At 36.3% G+C, this 22,876-nt stretch overlaps 2 protein-coding genes across 3 annotated transcripts in view; one reads left to right on the forward strand and one right to left on the reverse strand.

The window, feature by feature from the left end:
* LOC105201841 (neurogenic locus Notch protein) overlaps nucleotides 1-8,906 on the reverse strand; it is a 249,730-nt gene extending 240,824 nt beyond the window's left edge. Inside the window, exon 1 of one of the 2 annotated variants that reach the window (XM_039450855.1) lies at nucleotides 8,450-8,906. In XM_039450855.1, coding sequence (XP_039306789.1) covers nucleotides 8,450-8,543 — 94 coding nt within the window. In that variant the 5' untranslated portion in view covers nucleotides 8,544-8,906. The remainder of the gene's footprint in view (nucleotides 1-8,449) is intronic. The other variant, XM_026134428.2, reaches the window with a different exon arrangement.
* Nucleotides 8,907-12,862: 3,956 nt separating this feature from the next.
* Nucleotides 12,863-22,523, forward strand: LOC105201837 (early endosome antigen 1). Its single transcript, XM_039453215.1, has 10 exons — nucleotides 12,863-13,148; nucleotides 15,733-15,854; nucleotides 15,933-16,120; nucleotides 16,212-16,260; nucleotides 16,338-16,523; nucleotides 16,612-16,727; nucleotides 16,913-17,269; nucleotides 17,596-17,740; nucleotides 21,803-21,955; nucleotides 22,209-22,523. The coding sequence occupies exons 1-10, from the start codon at nucleotides 12,872-12,874 to the stop codon at nucleotides 22,425-22,427; spliced, it is 1,812 nt and encodes a 603-aa protein (XP_039309149.1). The 5' UTR covers nucleotides 12,863-12,871; the 3' UTR covers nucleotides 22,428-22,523.
* Nucleotides 22,524-22,876: the final 353 nt, after the last annotated feature.

A 22,876-nucleotide genomic window follows, 5' to 3' on the forward strand; every position in this document is an offset into this window, starting at 1 on the left:
GCATTCGCCTCACCGTGGCGCGCACATTGCCATTTATCAAGAGTGACCGTATGCGCGCGTTCTTACGCCGACGCAGAACAAGATGATGCCGATGGTAGTAGACGCCGGTCGTGATTAATAGATACAATCACGGTGACCTGGTACGCGCGCACAACGCGCTTATCTTCGTCTACGCTCTTGGGAAAAACCGCCGTCATCGGTACGAACAACGATCCTTGTCCGTGCTCTCGCATCCGAGGAAGTAATCACTTTAAACCGATACGAATCCAAATTACGTTAAACCGTTTCCACGTGCGCTTACAGTCAACGCGGAAAAAATCAGCGCCAGTCAGCGTGGTGGTCCTCCTTTCACAGCAGCGCGTGGACCAACTCACATCGTTCCGATCTCGCTTCTTTTCGGATCTCGTCGTCTCGTTTCTCGCGCTCCTTCGTCGGGGTCGGACCACACCGGACGTTTCGCGATGAAGAATCTCTCGTGTCGCATGTGCAAAAACGTCAGTTGGCGTGGGATCATACGTCGAAGCAGCGACGCAAAGAGAAATAAGACAAAAATGAATTGTACACTGAGAGAAAAATATCTTGAAACAGAAAAATTATTTACTCAGTGGGTCCTAACAGCTTGTTGCAGTTTAGTTAAAAATTTCTCAATTGAAATAATTATGTAAATAAAATAAAGAAATGACTTTTAATCAAGTAATTTTTTCTTACAGTTCTAGAAAATATTTACTATTAAACAATTTTAATATTCAAGATAATCAGATTTTTTCAATCTAAAAAAACAATTTAATTAAGTTTAATAATATTAGCTCATTTGTAAAATCATTTAAAACGTAAAAAATGTAAAAATATAAAATTATATACTTAAGATAAAATGGTTATTTACTTAAAAGTAAATATTTTTATTTAAACAAGATTGAAACAAACAAATGCTTGCAACAAAATATACAGCTTTCAGAAAATGTATTTTCTGTATTTAAAAAAATTTTTCTTTCAGTGTAATAATATCCTTTCGCATCATCGTCGAGAACAAAAAGAATAATTATTCGCATTACTTAAGACGACTTAAAAATTTAATAAAATATAATCGAGAATTAATTACGTATGTAACTAAGAAACACAAGTATTAGTATCAATACTTTGCAAAGCACCTAAACATCCAACAGCAACTCTTAACAATCAAACTATAACAATACATAAGGAATAAGATAATTATGAAGTATCGGAATCTACCGAGCATTCATTGAGAAAGTGATAAAAAGCAGCGCACAAAATTTGCGTCGTTCGATCGAGCAACAACGGGTTCAGCTTCGACATCGACGCGAATGTCCAATCGACGCTCTGAGATCGCAACCTCCGCTGTTGCTTGTCTGAAAATCTCGCGAACGTACGCGAATCGAGCTCCTCTGCGGAATCTGCATAGCGTTCACGCGAGGGATAAATCCTGGCGCGATCCTCTATAAGGACTCGTCGCCATCCCGCGCGTTGACTGACGGCACAATCCTCGATTCTTCCGCGATACCTCGGGACTCTCCTCTTGGATCTTTCCGGGACGACGTAACTGGCAGTGGGAAACAGATGAAAGAACGGATGGATGGACGGACGGACGGACGGACATGTGCGGTAGCGAGGGTCCTTAATTATGCGGTTTTACGCTAGTGGTATCTACGCCAGCGAGGAGCTCGGGGACGAATGCAAATACCCGGGTTGGTTCTCGATAGAAGGACGGCGACGCAGAGATCTGGCCCTTTTAGTTAGCAGATGCCGCGAGATACTCGACCGTTTCCTATCCTCTCTTCCTCCACGAAAAAAAATGACCAAGTAAAAAAGAAAAATACGAGGAGGTCGGCTGGATTAGAAGACACGTAGGTTTGCGTGCAAGGGTCTTTCAATCTTGACGGAAAAACAGACGCAAAGCTTTTTTCGAAGCGAAAATATTAAAATACCTTTTGACGGTATACACTGAAAAAAGAATCTGGCAATAGTTACCAAATGCTAAATGAAATAATAACAATTAAATATTTGGTTAATATGATCAAAAACAATTTCCTAAATATTTAGTAAATATTACTAAATTTGGTTATGCTCACTAAATATTTAGAAAAATATAATTATTTTTAGTTGTATTATAACCAAATATTTAAATAGCATTATTTTATTCAATATTCGATAGCCATTACCAAATTCTTTCTTCAGTGTCTATAATAATCCTTTAACATCAGGATTTGTTAATATTGAATTTATTTTTAATTTTTAATAACAAAAATTTTTCACCGACGGTGAAATTTGGCTTTATTATTCAATAGCGTTTCTACAATAGCTCCATCAGTTTGCGATAGTGTCACTGGGTTCCAAATTACGTAACACGTTTCGATTGTGTGGCACACATAATATCATACATAATACTAATAACGATACCAAACTGATGCAGCAACGGGCAACAGCTGACGCAGCAGCATCCTCTGTACGTGGATGAGAGATTAGCAAAATAGCGTGTGCGCGCGCGCGAGTCAATGGAAACGAAAGCGGGAGCAGTTATGCATACACACATCGCTATGCACGCATTTCGCGTACGTGTGTGCATGTGTGTATGTGTGTGTGTGTGTACACGGCTGGTTGCACACGTGTACAGAACCCGGACTAGCTCGTGTGCCGGCCTGAACCGATGAAAGGGAACGAGAAACCGGTTGCAGGTCGATCGCACGACGACGGTTTCTAAGTCGCGCGAAGGTTTCGAATGTCCCGGGAGTGGTATCGAGCCCGATTTCCTGCAGCACTTCTCGCATGCTGTATCACTGGTCTATAGTTAGCTCGTCGCCACGCGCAAAAAGGTAAACATGTACATCGACCATATTAGAGTTTTTAAACCAACTTGCGCTTATTGCTCCAAGATACGAAATCGACTAAATCGACGCGCCACGGGTTATGCTAAACACGTCGATCTTAATTCATTGAGTTTTCAATTAACGCGCGCGAAGCTGAAATGCAAATCAAACTTCGATTCCGAAACCGGAAAATTCTTTTTTAATTACAAACCGGCGCCTGCAACGTGATTCCTGTTTCTTCAGAGGGCAATGACTTCAACATTTTTTTATGACACGTAGAATACCCTGACAATAAGAAAAATATTAATCAAACGTTTAGTTAAATTATGATCAAATGAATTTTGCAGTTACTGGTATCGAAAGCTTACATTTAACGAAGCATTTAATTATCAGTTGTATAAAAACATTTATTTAGAGCTAAGATTGTTTGATCAATACAACGACTGCATATTTAGTAATTATAATTATAAAATTCATTTGCTGTTTAACTAAACGTTCGGTCTATCTCACGAAATATTTCTCTCAGTGCATATATTATATTCAAAATATGATAGTAACGCGTTTATCTGAAGAATGATATAACCGAGGGGAAATTCACAGCCGGCATTGGTGTACAAAATTTCGGCAGTGGACTGCCGAAAAAAGTAAGCAGTGACCTATAATATTGACGGCATTGTCGTCAGTGGTTGGGGAGTGGTGAGCTCACTTCAGAGTCGATCATGGGGTTGAGCACAAAAATTTTTGAATACTTCGGGAAAGCTTTAGAATTCTTGTGCAGGCATTGGCGTATGATAATGGGCACGCGGTAGTGCTCATAATTGCATGGCATTGCCTTAATTTTAATATAGGATTGACGGCATTGTAGGCATTGACTAACAATAAGCATTGTCGGCAGTGTACAAAAATGTCGGCAGTGTTTTACAGCAATGCCAAAAATCGGCATTGGTGTACAAAATTTTGGGTTGTGAATTCCCCCTCGGATATAACCATATTTTAAGCGAGCAGATATTTATTGCAGAAATCTCTCGCAAATTTATTTATCCCACTTTCAGCATATTATCATTCGCAGGTAAACGATACTTCGGTATAGAAGGCTCGTTTAAAAGTCGTACTGCGACTTTCGCGAGCGACGCGATCCATATCCCGCGCGTTTCAATACGCGGATCCAATATACATCCCGAGACGGCAATTGCATTCCGCGAACACGGCAGTGTTTTAATATTCGCGAAATGTAACCCCTGCACCGCGTCTGTCTCACGTGGCGGCGAATGCGGCGTGTCTCGTGTGAAAGCACGTTAAGCCCGGGCGGATCAGTTTCTAAGGAGAGAGAGAAGAGAAAGCCTGAGAACATAAGAGCGGCGAACGTCTGGAGTACGCCGTCGCCGCCGTCGCCACAGCCGTACCGCATCCAGAGTATCGCGAGATATATAGTGAACGAGCCTTGGGACGAGATCTTCGTCCGATTCTTTGCAACACCATCTCAAGGCGGGCGAATCGCGAAATATTCTCGCGCTCGCGCGATCTATTGTCTATATTATTACCTAATTTCTAGGGCTAAGCTGTATCAGTAAAATACAGATTCGAATAAAGGCAATATTAATAAAATTAAAGTTAGTGGATTGGACATTACGAGAAAAGTCATTCACCTCAAAATTATTGATGCAATATTATACATCACTCATTTACGTTTCAACCCAGAAGAAAGAATCAAAAAATACCTGTTTGAATCAAAGAAATTTCTTGATTGTTTTTTTTATTACAATTTAAAAAAATGGTTGTATAACGCAAATTTCTTTTTAAATGAAAGAAATATATTTTTAACATCAAAAAAACTAAATTATTTCTGTCAATACTTTCTTTGAATTAAAAAGTTATTTGTTTAAATTAACGCGTTTAAATTAACACTTTAATAAAGCTAATAATATTATTTTTTGAAAGCTTAAAACGTAACTTTTCTCTTCATGAAATCGTTAATTCAAATGAGATATTCGTAATTAAAATAAACAAAGTCTACATTTTATTTTAACTCCTACCGAGTATTATACAATACCTACATTATAAATATTGAAAAAAATCCCGTTTAAAAAGTCATAAAAATAAAGAAATTTATACACAGCTACAGTTTTAAATATATTTCTCATAATAATAACTATAAATTTTTACTTTTATATTTTACCGTAAATGCATGTACAATGAAATTTAAAACGAAATCATGTTTATATAGTTCGTTAAAAAGTGACACCTACTTTTGTTTTTTGAATTTCTAAAAAATAGAAAATAAAACATAAGATATAATTACCTAATTGAAAAAAAAAGACTTAAAAAGCATATACAGCAGAAAAATAAAACAGACAAATGATTCTATTGAAAGATCTATAGATGATTTTGAATACCACATTATATTGAGACAATGCGGAACGCCGCTAATAGTGTCTAATAGATCTTAATTATTTTCTTCTATCTCTCACTTCTCCTATTGGACTTTACCGACTTTCTTTATTCGCCATTTTACGATATATGCAGTATTACTCATTGCATCGACGTAGTATTACATCATGTTAATTTATGTCCTAGCGAAAAGTCAAGATAGAAATTTACCAAAGGTAAACAATTATCCTATATTAATTCTCACACATATTTAAGTAAAAAAGCATTATCGGATATGTTATCGATTTATAATTCCCAAATACTATTAATTTTTGAAAATATGTATTAATTGAACTCAAAAAATCGTTTTATTTATTTATTTGTTTGTTACTTTCTAAAACCGCGATCATAAATAATTAAAAATTGTAAAAATCGTTAAATCATACCTACGCATATTCGTAAGATATTTAAAAATAATTATTCTAAAAATGTTTCGTTTTTACAAACGATTCTTTTAATGGATTCTAATATTTCGCATCAATCAACTTCACGTTGATTTAAAGTTACTACAGTTTCAAGTTCCTCCACTTCGATAACGAAAGGTCACGTTCTCACAAGTGTCATTTCCGTTTCTGCCAAATCATCGCAATATTCTGCGAATTACTTCACGCGGTAAAGCATTTGATTTCGGATGTAAGAAATTCTCAGGACGTTATCTCGATTATTCAAGAGCGCTTATTGTTAGACCATTTCGGTTGTTGTTTATCCAGAAATACGCACGGTGGCACTGAACAAGGCTTTACGTTAGGTTAGGCGTTTACCTAATTTCTAGAGCTAGGATGTGTTATTATTGCACCTAGAAATTGCGATACTAGTAAATTTGCGTCATTAACGGCACGAATTATATGTCTTTCGGTAACTCGTAATTAATCAAATTTGTAATAATACTTTCAAATAAGAGGGCTGTTCAACGAGTCCTTAAAAAATATTTAAGATTGTGTCGCTAGTATCAAACTGATACACAGAGTAAAAAATACCGTTGAATCATAGCATTAGTTTAATTAAAAATATCTTGTTAATTCAATAACATATATATACACAATAATGACACAAAATGATTAAAAGTAAAGACAATAACAAATATAGATGAATGAATAAAATTTAGATGAATTAACTTCTTATTTTTGTGACAGTCCATGATTCAATTAATTGAATCAAATTATGTTTTGATTTAAATTACAGCATTTTTTTCAACGTATAATAGATTAATGCTTGTTATTTTTCAAACCTGTACGTACAAAATTTCACACAAATTTGTCAATTGATTTTGTCGTGACAGCTATCTAAAGTAAACTTTTGTTTTTTTTTTAATAAAAAAGAAAATAGAAACTCAAGCAATAATTATACTACACATATAAATAAAATACACTGAAAAGAGAGTTTGATAATGACTATCAAATGTTGAATGGAATAAATGTCAATTAAATATTTAGTTAATATAACAAAAAATAATTTTACTTTTCTAAATATTTTGCGAGTATAATTAAATTTAGTAATTTAGAAAAGTCAAATTATTTTCACTTTTAATTGACATTATTTCACTCAACATTTGGTAGCTGTTATCACACTCTTTTTCAGTGTAATGATAAGAAACTACTTAATAAACTTTTACTGTTTTGAAAAATAGAAAAACGCGACCCTCGTAACCTAATAGTTTCTAAAAAATCAACAAGTTCCACAATTAATAGTACAAATAGAATTATTTTAATGAAATTGCTAATAAAATCGGTATTTCATTTTGAATCATTGTTTTAGTAAAAAAATCAATTATTGAAAATATTAATAATATCTTTAATCTACAAAAGATACTCATGCAATTATAACTTTTTTGCATATTTACAGTAAGAAAAAAATTTGTTGAAAAACTAAAATATTTAGTCCGATACGTTCAAGTAAACGATGGGGTTCATTCAACAATTATTTATCTAGTTGCACGAAAAAGGTAAAGTTTATGCATGTCAACCGTTAACATTTTATAATAACAAATTAACTACATCAATTTAATATTTAGTTGAACTAGATATTTTAGTTCCTCGACAAATTTTTTTTCCAGATGTAGATGAACAAAATTAAATCAATTATATTTTTACTAATAATTCGTACGACAATTTATTGCAAGCTGTAGCAAACCGTTTATCGTAGAATTTATTGTACGACAACGGTAATAAAAACCGAGCAAGTTACAACAACGTTATTTTCGTGAATTCTCTTGTAGAATTTTTCGACAACCCCAGGTCACAAACGTGCTCATCGAAGTGCTCACGCTTCAATCGGGCAAGAGGGTCAAAACAGGATACGGTTCCCGCGGAAGGGGGCCGCGCGCGCGGCCCCCGTTCCGTGCGCGAAATATCGAGAGGGAGCAACGAAATGTCGAGTCGGAGCGTGTTAACGCACAGAAAGAAGAAGGGATGGCTCGCTTCCTGGAAAGCTGGGGCTGGGCACCTGTCCCTCAGGGACTGGCAACTCGGAGGAGAAGGCATCGCGCGCCGCCGCTGCGCCGGGCCCCGTATCCCGAGGACGCGCGGCGGATGAGCACCGCTGCATTGTTAAATACACCATCACGTGCGTCCGTTTGGAGGAGCGTCTCGCTCCGAAACGGTCCGCACGCTCGCCTTCGCTGTCAGCCTGACAGCATCGACGCCTATCGCGGCTCGTCCGATGCCGAGGAGGTGCTCGGCGAGGCGTCCCGACCTCGAGCTAACGAACAAATAAAAATGAAGAAAATTGCATCGACGAGAGGTTCGATGGTGGTTTCGAGAAATTCGCTCAAAGGGATCTGCGTGAAATACTCGCAGAGTTGATGAAATTGAGCCCGATCGCACGCGATCGGCGGCGACGGCGGTCATGGTGACGATGATGGTCGACATTTTCAAGACAGATAGTAAGCGAAGAGTAACCGAGACAAGCGCGGCACTCAATGTCCGACGCCGAGGAAAACGAAGCGGACTAGACTAGGAAATCGCGTTTAGGGTTGGTAGGTGCCGAGACGCGTATTTGCATAAACAAGAGCAACAAGAGCCGCGGGACGTTTCACGTAGGAGCGACACGACGCGCTCGGTGCTCGGCGCTCGGTGCTCGGCGTCCAACGCGCCGGCGCTCGGCGTCGCTCCGCGATCCTGTTGCCTAGCAGCGGACCCGCGCGACATGTGGCGTCGGTGGTTCCGCGGGGCGCACGAATATACGCAAACTTTTCTACTCACCGGATACCGCGGGCACGCTGGTGAACGCCAGCAACGCGAGCAACAACGGTCCGACCGTGAGCGCGTAATCCAATCTTAGCCGTGGCAGCGACATCGTGTCGTGAAAATTATTATTTTTTTTATCCACACACGTCGGGTAGACACACACTCATCGGGAGGAAGCACGGGCGCGCACACACTCGGGGAGAGAAACGAACGGACGAACGGACGAACGCGGACGAACGGACGAGAGGACGGACACTCACCGGCGCGACGCGCACACTTGTTCGGTATTAGTGTATTGACCGCGCGCCGTCACTCGATCGGACGCATCGTACGCGACGCGCCTCACCAGCGGATACGTCACCAACCGGGTCCCAGGGTGCACGGCGTGCTCGCGCGGCTACGGGGAAAAAAAGCATACGGCACGACATAAACGAACACGACCGCGTCCGAAACACTTCTGGGATCCCTATTGTTCGCTTAACGCGCTGAAAGTAGTTCCCGGGGTGCGCGCGCACCTGCCATCGCGCGGTGTATCGCTGCGCCGCCGCGGGATGGCCGACCGATCGCGGCGACCAATCAGCGCGCGGATACAACGGCACGTCGGCCGCGGCACACCTCGAGCCGCGCGGCGCCGCGGCGTCAACTTGCGCCTATTATATTTTTCAGGGGATGATCCGACATCCGACCTCGCCGAACAGCTTTTATTCTATGCGAAATGCAGATGGGTTCAAAATAACGAAAGAGGAAACTTGAGTATATGTATATTTATTTATATAAGGTGGCTGAATCGAATAAGACCCACCTAATTTATTTCATTTTTTATAAACTCTAAAGATATTGAAATTAACTAAGTAAGAGTAAATGTTTATTTCAAAATTATCTTCCATGTGGAACATTTGTAAATAAAGAAAAAAAATGTTTTTAACTCTGACATTGGGTCTTGATTAAATGCTTGTATTTTTAATAAAATCCGAAAAAAAAATAAATTAAAAGTAACAAAGAAACTAAGTATTACGTGTCAAATCATTTTTAAAAGCATTATTAATTACAAAAATGAAATCTCTTACGGTCTACTTAAATGTTAAACCTCATAGTTATCTTTAATTTGTCTTTAATTAATTTTTTAACCTTTGGAAGTTCTTGGCCATTTGAGTGCAATTTCAAAAGTTAACAGTATTGAAAAATTATTATCTTTTGTTACAAGCCACACACATAATGAACAAATGGCAATGGTCATAAAAATAAATATACAAATAGGCCTTATTTCATAAGTACATTATTTATAAAAATATATACCCAGACAACAGAAAACATTGCAGCAATGTTGTAATGTTGTTGGAATATTACTGCAATATTTTATGTTATATGACCTATTCCAATAAATCGATATATAGATGATTTTTGTCGTTATCTATAGTTAAAAAATTGAATGTACAATTACATGTTCAATTATAGATTGCCAATATATACAGTATTAAAAATCTATAATTTACATTACGTATAGATTTTCAGTACTGACAATAAATGGAACTCAATCATAATCTGTTCTGATTGTTTTATGATTATTATAAATTATTCAGTGTCGAATACTTGAATTCTGTCTCCGTAAGCAGTTGTAAAGAACAAAACAACAAAAAATTTGGCTTCTATAGCAAAAATGACCATATTTTACTACAGTTTTAAATAAATAACCAAAATGTGGATCCAAATAAACTTTTAGCATAAATGTTTATAAAAGTTTTATTGGTATATATAAAAAATTTGATTTAATTCATAATGCTACTTGTTCATCAAATTTATAAATAAGAACTACTAAACGCGATTTTTTATACAAACAGTAAATAAAAAATTAAATAACTTTCTTAAACCAATAAGAAAATTACGCTCAAATTTTACACGGATACTTAAACGTAATCATAGAACAATCTATCAAAATGTTAAACTTTTAAAAATACTTCGAGACACATACATCCTTAAGAAAGTCAAAATTATTTTTATAGTTTCTAAACTTGACGTAAATATTAGGAAGTTAAAAGTTGAACTGTAAGCAATTCATATTGTGTGTCTCCATCAAAAAATGGTTCATCGCTGAATCGGAATAATTAATGCGCTGCTTTATTCACGGATCCTTAACGACGGATCCCATTATATCTCGTGTGAAAGATGTCTTTAATTAACACTTGATATTTCTTTTTTCTATGACGTTACCTTAATTGCTTACGAATAGTGAGCCTTAATTAGATCGCGGGAATAAAAAATATTCTGAATTTTTACAATTAGGCATTTTAATCACGTTTCTCAAACAATATCTTTGAAAAAATAAGAGAATGTAAAAAACTACAAGAAAAACACAAAATTTCTATATTTTTTTTAAATTCTCTGTATGTTTTCAATATTCTTTTCTAAATAATATTTTTAATAATATAATATTATTCTGCAAGATTTATTAATAAATGATTGATAATAGTTTACTGCAATTATACGCTGTAAATTATAATAATTTATTGTAATTACATATTGTAAATTAAATAAAAAAATAATATAAATAATAAAATAAGTACTTTTGAAATCACTCTAAATGCCATGCTATCAAATAACTGAAAAATTAAAGTTATCAAAATATTTATATTTTATAAACTTAACGAATAATTCTCTCACAGTTGATTGTGCTATTGCACTAACAATAAGTAAAACTATAACGATGATAAATTACATAATGATTCAAGCCTTTTAATCGAATGTCGATGTCTCTTGCATCCCATTTAAACAACAATCAGATTGAAATCAATGTCGATACTAGTACTACTATTATCGATAACTGTCTCTTACATGGCGAATACTGTGCTGCACAAAGCAATCGGTTACGATGCCCTGAGCGCCGATATGCAACAAGTCGCGGTCGACGCACCGAAAGGAGCATATAGCACGCCTGATCATTAATTAACGCTCGGCAGCGCTTGATTGCGTGTAACGCGAAATTCATCGCGGCTATAAGCCTTAACCGTCGAGCGCCTTAACGAATACAAATGCGGAATTATAATTCGGTGAACCCGGTCTTAAGACCGTACTCCGCCAGAGGAGCGCGAGGGAACAAGGAGGTAGACAGGCAGGGGCCCTTACGAATAATCTCTACCCCTTTGTACCCACAGCACGCGAGATGCACGCACGGAGCTGCAAACACGCGCTTCCTATTGGCCTTATTAATGATGCCATTAACCTTATCATCGAACTGCAAACATCTGCGTCCAGCGACAACGTAGCGCGGCCACGATACAATTGTCTCGTGGAACGCAACGACAGTTGGTGTCCAATTGGTGAGATTCGTCATTGAAAACAAAGTGGATGAAGAAACGGAGATAGTTGTACAACTACATAACTTCATAAAACTTTCCTTGTCAAAATAACGCAACGTGAATTATGGAAAATTGCTACTTCCTATATTTTTTCTTTCACATAACTTTAGCACGTAAACTTTAAATAATCTAAATATATAGAGAAAGGGAGAGGATGGTGAAGAATACGATAAACGAAATATTTATCTCGTTGAAAAGTTTTTTTCATTAAACTTAAAAGCATAATGTCCAAGATTAAATAAATTTTTATTTTATTTAATCAAAACAACGAACACACACACACACATATTTTTTTTATTTGATTCTACCTTGTAACAAATACATGAATTCAATCAACGTTCATTTCACAGAAAGGTATTTATGTTACAAGGTAGAAATAAAAACCACGAAAGTAATCTGGAACATTCTGCATATTAAAACAAAAATAAAAAACACATATATGTCAGTTGCATGTTTAATATAATCTCTACTGATTGTGAATTCAATGCATGTCGGTGAATAATATTGGATGTCAATAGTCATGCCACTTGTGCAGTGTCATGAACTCGAGACCTGGGTCTCCAGAGATCAAATTGTGACCAGCAGAATTTATTGCAATTTTCTACAAAATCATCAGAAGCCAGCGATTCGACGTGACGTGATCTCAAGTTAAAAGACGCCTGCCTGCCTTCAACAAAACATACCACAGATTTCACTGTATACATGCTATTAGAATTGCTATTAGAATTGCTTCATTCAAATTTTTCTTCTTACCTCTTTTATTAAACTTAACAAGCGATTACTATTTTCTTTGAGAAAGGAGAAAAAGATCACTAAACATGATTTTCGTTATCGTCATCATTTCTAATCTGGTCTAAACATTCATAATGCAGTGCGCGAGTAGTAGTTGGCAAAAATAATTTTTTTTTTTAATCCAATCTTTAATTTCTCGCTAACGCAAATGCATTAGACAAGTGGGATTTATATATAAAATAATATAACCGAAGGTTGGTGGCAGTCGGTCGTAAAAATTATATATAAATATATACAAATATAACTTTTTTATTTATAGAAAGAGAAATGTAGTAATGTTTGAAGACATGTCATGTTTCATAAATTAATATTGAATAATTTTACTTCCTTTCTTCTATTCAAATTATACACTTTACGTAACGTGAATTCTTGTTATACGATAACGGAGAATCAGATTCGAGTCGTCTGGGCAACGAACAGCATTATTAGGTCGATACAATGTTTCACGTGGGCACCCTTTCTCATTTACGAAAACATGTCCGAACATATGAGTGTATCCGCCACCGAGAACAAGCTAAACGAGCTCAATAAAAAGATCGTCGAAATCAAGAAGAAAATCCAGTTGTCAGGTAACTGTTCAAATCGTATAAAACATCCTTTTCTAATTTATACCGTCCCTGACAACCCTCCATGAATCCAATGCTGCAAAACTGCTCTACAACAAAGTTGCAGAGTAAGATCTTACGCTTATATAGGGTGTGCTACTTCTACCTTTTACTTACTAGGGACAGAAGTTTTACTGACTGCTTAAAATCAATATTTTTTTATTTTTTAGTCTGCAAAAGATTTTGAGGTAGAGACCTAGAGAGAAAGAAAGAGAGCGTGTGGATATTTGTTTTCGTCGAGTAATATTAGAAAATAAAAATAACAAACTTCTATAAAATTAAATTCCAAAAAGAACCAAAGACAAAACATTTTTAATTATTATAACTTTTGAGAAATTTAATTTTATTATAAAAAAGTAGAAATTAATAATTAAAAAACTATAAATACAAAAATTAAAAATTAGAAATCTATAAAACGAATACAAATCTCGGCTCAGTCGTGAAAAAAATTTGAAGATCAAAAATAATGTATTGTAAAATGCAATATAAGTGAAACACCATGTACTTTAATATCTAGATATTTGTTACATTACAGAGCAAACGTGCCAAAAGAGACAACTCACTGACATTTCAGGATCGTGATCGTATTATACAATGATAAATATGAACAAGTCGAACTGGAATAACCAGTATTCGAGATGGCATGACTTCTCGCGTATATAAAAATAGTGACATAAAAGTAAAGTGAAAAAGGAGAACAAAATCTGATGAGATATTATCGATTCAATAACGTGTTATAGGACAACACCAGAGGATTACATTTCTATTGCGTAATTATTGGTCGAGAAAGACAATCGGAATGTTAAACACGGTAGAAAAATAATTTGCAAAAAAATGTGGTTAACATATGTTTCATATAAATAAACAATATCTAACATAAAATTTGTTACCTGCAAAAGGAGACAATATTTTAATAAGATAATAATCTTAATCATGACTGAAAATATCAAATACTTATTTATTGATTATCGGTATTATAGTACGTGACTTTTGTGTATTTGCATTTTTTTATTACATTATTATTTTATGATATGTTAAATCATTTTATAATTAATTTAATAATATTTAATAATAATATTTGACTAAAATTATCATTTTTCTTAGAGATTTAAAAAGTCAAAATTTTAAGTCATACATGGTAAAATATTAATAATAATAATGAGAAGCATTTTTATTTTTTCACTATTTTATTATTCTTTTAACACTCAATTCATTTGTTTTTTATAGTATTAGACAAAACAGGCGCGCTACAAAGCTCCTAATATTACATAATTCCATACAAATTACAAATTGGACATTACCTTATTAACCCCTCAATACACATAGTCAAAATCAAAGATTGTGTCAAAATATGCGATCTCCGCGATAACAGTCCTTCACAAAGTAAGCGCGAAATAAGAACTAAACAGCATTACGGAAAAGCGACAATAATAAACTTCAAAAGATTCTCGAGTATCGATGCAATCCATTTTTTCAAATAGGACATTTTCTTTTTATACTTTATTTTATCTTATTATATTTATTACGTTTATATCATTTAATATAAATTATAGTTGTTTTAGCATCTCTGTTTAATAAACTAATTCTTGCAAATAAAAATTTGCAGTTTTCTAAAGAAATAACCGATCAACAAAATTTCTAATTAAATAAAACCTACCATGAATGAAATCCTTTACATTAGCTTTTTGCAGCGTGTTTACGTTCGCAATAATAAACCGACGATAAATGCCCGATACAAATAATGAGTTTCGATAGTGACGAGCGTTGAATAGATTGACTTTTAAAGATTTCGTGCCATATTACAGGGAGTTAAAATGATTGAATAGATTTATCTACCGTTGTATGCTCGATTCTTTAAAACTCTGAACCTAGTCAATTATACTTCTCAGAGTATACTGCTATACATTCGTCGTTTTATCTACCATTCTTACGCACGTAGATCATCGTTTTGGGCCTTGGGCAATAAAAGTCGATGGCCAAGTTTCACAATTGCTTGTGCAAGAGACCGCGCACGCTTCCTTGATATTTTCCATTTTCTTTATCCTTAAAATCATCTAGGAAAATAATAACAGATTGTCACTAACGTTGTAACTACCTTACGTTTTACTAATTGCTTTTGCTAAAAATTGCGACGTTAGAGTTCGTTGTTTTACGAACGAATATTTTAAAATATTCATGCGATTTCTTGCGTTGTTAGGAAGAGTACATTCATATGTTGATGAATATATAAAATAGTGTACACTCGGATAACTGGATGATTCATGATCGGGCACTAGCTCGATTACGATTTACGTGTCTTCATTCTGAGCTGTTATTACAGAAACTTTTTAGCAACTAGTCTCGCGCCTTATTATTTATTTTATAGTACTTTCACGCGTACTGTCAGCAATTTATCGAAATGATTAATAACAATTGAAGCAAAAGGTATAATTGTAGGGAAAAGAGTACATTTTTTATTAAATCCGTTTATTTAATGAACGTTGTTAAATACATATGTTTTACAATCTTTTTGTGCAAAAAAATTTGAATGTAAAATATTTTGTTTCAGAGGGCCAAAGAAAAGCTAATTTTGAAGAGTACGATGCAAAGAAACGTGAAAACGCGCAAAAAATTTCTGATCTCAAGAAGAAGGTTAAAGAGCTTTACATGAAATATGCAGAAGCGAAAAATGTAAGGGGTTGTCGTGGGTTGTCGAAAGAAAAACAAACAACTGATAACTTTTACGCGAACTAATGTTGAATCTTTTAGAATAAGGAAGCGATGGAACGCGCAGCTCTACTCAGTCGCGATTCTATATCTTGCGCAAATAAATGCAATTTGGAGGAGATTATAGTCACGGCAAGTGAGAACAACGTGCGTCTAAGGAAAAAACTAGATATACTCAAGTATGAAAAGGAAAAGGTAGGTATGATATTGCTTGTCTCGAGATGTGACATGTGACGATGTTAAATGTATTACATCCACATTTTATTAGCACGAGCATACATTGAATATTTTACAAACAGAAAGCAAAGAATTGGCGCATAGACGCGGTCATTGCGTATTCAAAAAGAAGACGGAAAATCCTTTGAAAAAGGTAATTTAATCTAAATTCGTGACATTCTTCTGTCGTGAACGATAACTTTTATAAATGCACTGCATTTTTTTCCGCAGAAAATCGAGAGTTTGGAAGTGAAGCTGGAGCATATCCGAATGATGCAGATTAAAGCAAATATTTCGCGTATGAAATACCGTTCTGTCTGCTCCGAATTAAAAGAGAAATCAGTCTTTTATGCTTCCTCTTTGAAAGATTTGGAAGATGGCATAAGGCAACAGGAAAACGAGATTAAGCGCTTACAGGCAAGACTTCGAAAAGAGTAACAGCTAATAATGGCGCGAAGAGAGTGATAGAAACGTTTCGATGACTTAATATTACCGTTGATTGCAGGGAGTAAAGGAGGAAGCTATAGAATTGAAAGATAGCACTCAAGAGACCCTGGTGAAAGAGGAAATCGATGAGACAAATTCCAGCAAAAAACGCGATTTCATCATCAAGGAATACAGGTTTACGGACAATATCTTTGCATTTCTAACTCATCTTTTTATTGTAGACGCTTCTATGTCTGCATCTCCTTATAATTCTGATAAATCGCTTCTGATCATTAATAACAGTCTCACAAACATTTTTCTTGATAACTAGCGCATCACGAATATATAAATTAACATTCAACATTTTTTTACGTAATCAGACAGCGCGTGTCGGAACGAAAGATAGAATTAGAGCGGTTGGAACGTATGATATTCTATACTCGTCCGCGGGACGATTTCGAAACACGTGGGAAAAGTCGCGTACAGGTACAAGAGGACATGATCAAGGACGACCTGACGCGACTGGAGGAGGCGTTCGCTAAGCTGCGAAACGCCACCGGAGTGTCCAGGTCCGAAGAAGTTTTGAACCGGTTTCTGGGTCAGCAAGCGACCAAAGAGAGTCTACAGAAAATGCGAACAGCCACGGAGCAGGAGAAGACAGTGTTGGAAAAGAGGAGGCAGGAACTCAATGCTGAAATAGAGACGAGGAAATTTTCGGAAACGAAGAGCGCCGAACAGTTAGTTTTTCAAGAAAAAATTAATAACAAATTTATTAAAAAATTGATTAAGCATAAATTTAATGTATTAAATTAAAAAGAAATTATTAAATCCGCGTGAGCTGAAATGAGGAAAAAAGATTTAGAATTTATAAAACCTACTTTAGTTTATAATACTTACTTAAATTAAATTAAAAATAGAAGCTTGTTTGCTTTAAAATTTCAAATTTGGCTAAAAAAAACATGTTCTTAAATTGATTCTACATGTTAGAATATCTGTAAAACTGATTTTTAAATTATAGGTTTGATCCGCCGTAGATTAATTTGCAACATATTAAACATTTCAGAAACGCGGAAGTAGTAGCAAAACTCAACTCTCAAATCGATGAACAACGATCTCGTAGAGAAAGAGCCGGGAGTGCAAGTCAACGAATCCGCGAGCTGTTAAACGAAGTAACTGGTATACTGCGTAAGCTGTGTGAGAAGTTTCAGGTGAGAGTTATTAATTATAAGTCTGTGGATGACAGAGTCCAGACGGTCTAACAGCCCAAGACTGATCCCGTGATTAGAAAGGCTCATACTCGGCGTTTTACAATTCAAAGAGAGAAAGAGATAGAGAAAGAAAACAGTAGACAATTTCTCCAAATAAGTTACTCCAAATAAAATATTATTTCTAATAATAATTTATCTTTTGTGATAATATGCATGATTTCTAAAGTTTTTAGTTATGATAAAAAAAATGTTATAGTTCAACTTTTTAAACAATTCTATATAGTCTTCTTGTAAGATTGAAGACTATTAGTAGACTAGAACAATGAAGATAAACCAAAATGAGTTTGGATGAAAATCCGCGCGATGATTAAAATAACAACAAAGAAATATTGACCAAATGGTCACTTCTCGAAATAGAGAAGGATCTTAATTAACGCTTTTCCTTACACGATGTACACGCAACGTGTCTTTACGAATTATCACGTACGAGGGAACATATTCGGTGGATGAAATCCGTAACGTCGTAATGGAAGTGCCGTGTAAACGCCTAATTGAATTAGTAAAACAACCTTTAGTGATGTCTGGCCATTGTTAACATCTTCAACTGTTTATTGTTCCTGGAAGCTTTGACACCCCTAGCATCACCTATCTCGTATCGCCGATGGATTTTCCTAAATAACCCGCGTTCCGTAATTCTCACCTCGCGTAGAATCGTCAGTCCCGTGCATTAACACCTCGATACTCGATCGAAAATAAATACTTCGGTACACATGAAGCGAACCGCGTGAAAAATCAGTATTGATTCTATTGGAAATATACATGAAACCTAATACCCGTTAATTTCTGATACAAATTGTTGGGTCAATCTTTTGGGCATACCCGCGCTAAGGCTTCGGTCAAATTTTTATGATGAAAACTCAATTCTCTAATTAGAAATTATTTTTTTAAAGAAACTAATCTAATTCACACGTGCATCAAAGTCTTAATTATTGAAGATCATCAAGGAATCGACTTTGTATTTTTCAAATGCAAAAAAATTGTTTAAGAGTTCTGGAAGTTTTGTTAAGTGCTCTGAAGTTCTCGCGAAGTTCTATCAAAAATCTTAATGAGAAAATTACGTAAAACTCACTTTTTTAAAGTCTCAATTATTTTTTTGAGATAATTTTTTAAGAATTCAAACCCGATTTTTTTTTACTTTTTCGAGCAAAATTATTTCTGAAATGTATCTAAAGAACTCTAGAACTCGTCGAAAGGATTTGTAAATGCTATTCAGAACTATTCAGACTTGACATACATTAAAACAATTTTTTTTCTTATTTTTTTCCTTTAATCTTAAAGGTTTTTATATCAAGAACTCTATAGTACTCGTTAAAAGACATCAAATTGACTATTCAGTACTAATGATGGGTGTAAAATTAGAGCACCCCTATTTTTAAAATTTTCTTTAAACAGACATACTATTTGTAAAAACTATCAAGAACTTTTTCTTTTTTACGAATAATCCAGAACTCTTAACAGAATTGCGATTTTGTACCGTAGAGATGCCAATTTCATGCACACAAACTTTTATTTTTTTTCTCTTAATAAAAAACAATTTTATATCGAGTCATTAAAAGATATATCAAATTACTCTTTTTTGGAACAGCTCTATATTTTCCCGTAACATTCATCAAAACACGCGCTAACAAATTAATATAACAAGTTTTATTTTGCATACTAAAGTGTACATTTATGTGCAATAAATTGTTAGATGAAAATACTTTCCAGGATTAAATATCAATATTAATTTAATGCAGCGCATCCGTTTTAAATGGATCGTTATCATTGGATCTCTATCAATACCTGGAGCAATGAATCTCTATCAATAAATTCAAAAGAGACTCATTACTAATTTAAAATATAATTTGTCACTCACCGACACACGATGCGCAGCAGCGGAGTTTTCAACATCGATCTGTAAAACACAAATAAATAAAATTCACATTATAGTAGCGTCAGCAGTAATTAATATTGCTAAAACTAATTACGTTACATACACACAGTTTTTATTCATTTTTTTCAAACACCAATTATTAATAAAATAATAATATATTTTTACAAAAATATAATCTATATATTTAGACTTTTAAAAAATTCGACGAACGAGTCCTCTTAAAGTTTAATTTTTAAATCATATACTCGTTTGCCTCGTGGTTGCTCCACCTGCGTGGTGCCACCCAGGTCCTCCTCATCCTTTCTTTTTCCTGCTTGTTGCTTTTTTATAGCACTCGCGAAAACACTACTACTTAATAATAATCACCTCGATTGCGCGACATCCTGGACGGCATTCCCATTGACGGTGCTCGATGATCACGGGATATCCTGGACGCCACTCCCGTACACAACGCAGTTCATTACTATTGCGACAACGATCAAACGACGAAAACGTTATCCGCATCCATCCGTCACCCGTAACGCCGTCGGAGAAGTTAACGTGGCAGACGACGAATCTCAAGCACCAGGCGCCGCGCGGCGTAACATAACCTTCAACCGGTTACCGCGGCCATTGCTAACACACAACATGCCCGTCGCCGGACGATTATTATGTCCGCGTTCTCACGTGCGCTGATAAACATGCGAAATGACACTGAGAACAAACACCCGCGAATCGAAAAATGCGATCGACCGACTGCCGACGAATCACTGATGCCGTTACTTGCACGACGAGCTTCGGTCGAACGGACTCTCACGAAATTCGCGATCTAACAAGTTGCCGATACACTTGTGTGTACGATGGTAATCACCTCCGAACTAACAACACTTCCGAAGGTCGCAATGAACAGTTTATTACGTTGTGACAACAGAAAATTAGCGCGAAACGCCAAGCGTTATCCGCGAACTGCGATTCGTCTCACTCGGCACCCGACGGCAATGACGTTGGCCGATGAACGATTCTCGAACGATGGGGACGCGCGGACAACTTCATGCGACTCCTTCATCTCGCCGCGGCGAGCGACGTAATCTTCGGTCCACCGTTGCTAACGCATACCACACGCGTGTCTCCGGACGACTATTATGTCCGCGTTCTCACGTACGCTGATAAACATACGCATTGAGACCGAAAACAAGCACTCGCGGATCGAAAAATGCGATCGACCGACGGCCGACGGATCACTGACGCCGACGCTCGCGCGACGAGCTTCGGTCGAACGGACTCTCACGAAACTCGCGGTCTAACAACAGATTACCGGTGCACTGAGTACGACGGAGATAATCAATCTTGATATGAAAATCGCACGGCACCTTGCATGACGCTTCCGATATTGGCCGTGTGCCACCGCAATTTATTAGCGCCATTAACGGGTTACCTTTACGCGATTAGCGTGACTCCCTAGTAAATAGGCGGTGCCGGGTCTTATTTGGAAATAATAGGCAGGAGAAACAGCCCGCCCTGAGTCACCTTGGAAAATTTCGGATGCGCTTCTTTATAGACAGAAACTAGCCGCGATAAAACAGAAGCCAAGCTCGAACATCGTTCTTGAGATTTCAATTTTAGCAGCTACGCTGACGAAACAAAGTACGCGAAGGACGAGCAACGGACGCACGACGTACTTCACACGCAACTTATTGTTAGTCGAGGATTCACACACGCAGACGATCACCCATTATTTGCGAGATTCTCTTTCGACAGATGAAGATGCGCGATCGCGAAATGATTAACCTCGCCTGCTCGACACCGTGTCACGACGTCACGACAAAGGGACTTAGTATTCATCAAAAATTGGAAGAGTGGGGAGGGGGAGAGGAATCATCTCGGTGCCGATGGACTTTTCAAAAAAAAGAAACTAGCCGCACATAAACGCAAGCTTTTGACGTCTCAATTAACACATATTATCGACGGCACTAAGAACGCACAACCATTGTCGCAGAAAAATGACTGACGATGTGAACTGAGGCGCGACGCTACATGGTCGAACGCGCGGCGTACTTCACTATGTTAAATATTTTTCACATATTTCAAATTTTTTTTCTTTTCTTTTTAATGCTATGGATTTTTAATTGCTCATTTACACACATTTATAGCATGTTACAGATACTCCTTTACTTGAGAATATTGAAATGGATGATACTTTAGTTATTATTGAATTGTTAACTAATAAAGTTAAACAAGGAATGGAAGTTTTAAGCGCATCCGACAAATATTTAGAAACGATGGACGAAGCTTTGCCAGAGAAGGTTAGTTTCAGTTATCTTTAAAAAATATTCTCGGGGAAAAATCGCAATCATAAAATTTATTAAAATTTTACAATTTTTCCACACCTACTTTCTAAATCTGCTATCTTTTCTGATTAATAAATATTCGTTCCGTCGTTGTGTTGTCTGCGGGCGGTTTCTTGAACTTGCAAATCCTACGTGATTTATGTAGACGGAAATTCAAGGGATCTCTAAATTGACACGATCGACTATAAATCTCGCCTTTGTCTTTCAGATAGAAACAATGTCGATCGCTACAACTTCGGTAGAAGGCAGAACAATGCGTGTAAACAGCGACGGGCCATTGTTTCCAAGATTTCTATCCTGTGCGACTCCGGCTGCTCCCCTTTCGGAGGACGAGGACGAAGTACCATCCCGAAATACATTGAAAAGACAAGCACAGTTGCTCGTCGATACCAAAAGCCGTCGTAAAGGATTTGTTTTTAGGAGATGAATGGTTTAAACATAAAAACAATATCAGCTATTATAATAAATAGCGCTTTATACTTTAATCTTTACTTTTTCAGATAATAAAATCAGATAATAAAAATACCATTTGTCGAGTGATATAAGCGACATTTGCAACGTTTATGTAACATTATGATGGAATTTTGAGCCGGAATTTACGATATACAGGGTGTACTCTAAAGAATGGTCAAACAATCGTATACACACATAAAATAAACTAAACTTGAAGGTTCTAAGGTGCGCAGAAGCAGCCTTTATAAATAACATTGGCTATGAAATGCAAGAGTGAGGGTGCGCTCATGGGATGCGGAATGGCGGAACTGCGGAACGTTTGTGATTGATAGAGGCTTCATTCCGCCGATTCCGCTCCGCTAAGGTGTATTTTCCTATGTCTCATTGAGCGGAAATTGTGGAATGCGCAATTAGCGCTGATCA

The sequence above is a fragment of the Solenopsis invicta genome, chromosome 1, assembly GCF_016802725.1.
Source record: "Solenopsis invicta isolate M01_SB chromosome 1, UNIL_Sinv_3.0, whole genome shotgun sequence".
Classification (NCBI taxonomy): Eukaryota; Metazoa; Arthropoda; class Insecta; order Hymenoptera; family Formicidae; genus Solenopsis; species Solenopsis invicta.

What these genes read in the sequence shown, in the direction of transcription:
- LOC105201837 (XM_039453215.1), top strand. Translation starts at nt 12,872, where the DNA reads ATGTTTCATAAATTAATATTGAATAATTTTACTTCCTTTCTTCTATTC. An exon ending in GAAGAAAATCCAGTTGTCAG is followed by an intron (nt 13,149 to 15,732) that starts GTAACTGTTCAA and finishes ATTTTGTTTCAG; the next exon opens with AGGGCCAAAGAAAAGCTAAT. An exon ending in TTCATCATCAAGGAATACAG is followed by an intron (nt 16,728 to 16,912) that starts GTTTACGGACAA and finishes TTACGTAATCAG; the next exon opens with ACAGCGCGTGTCGGAACGAA.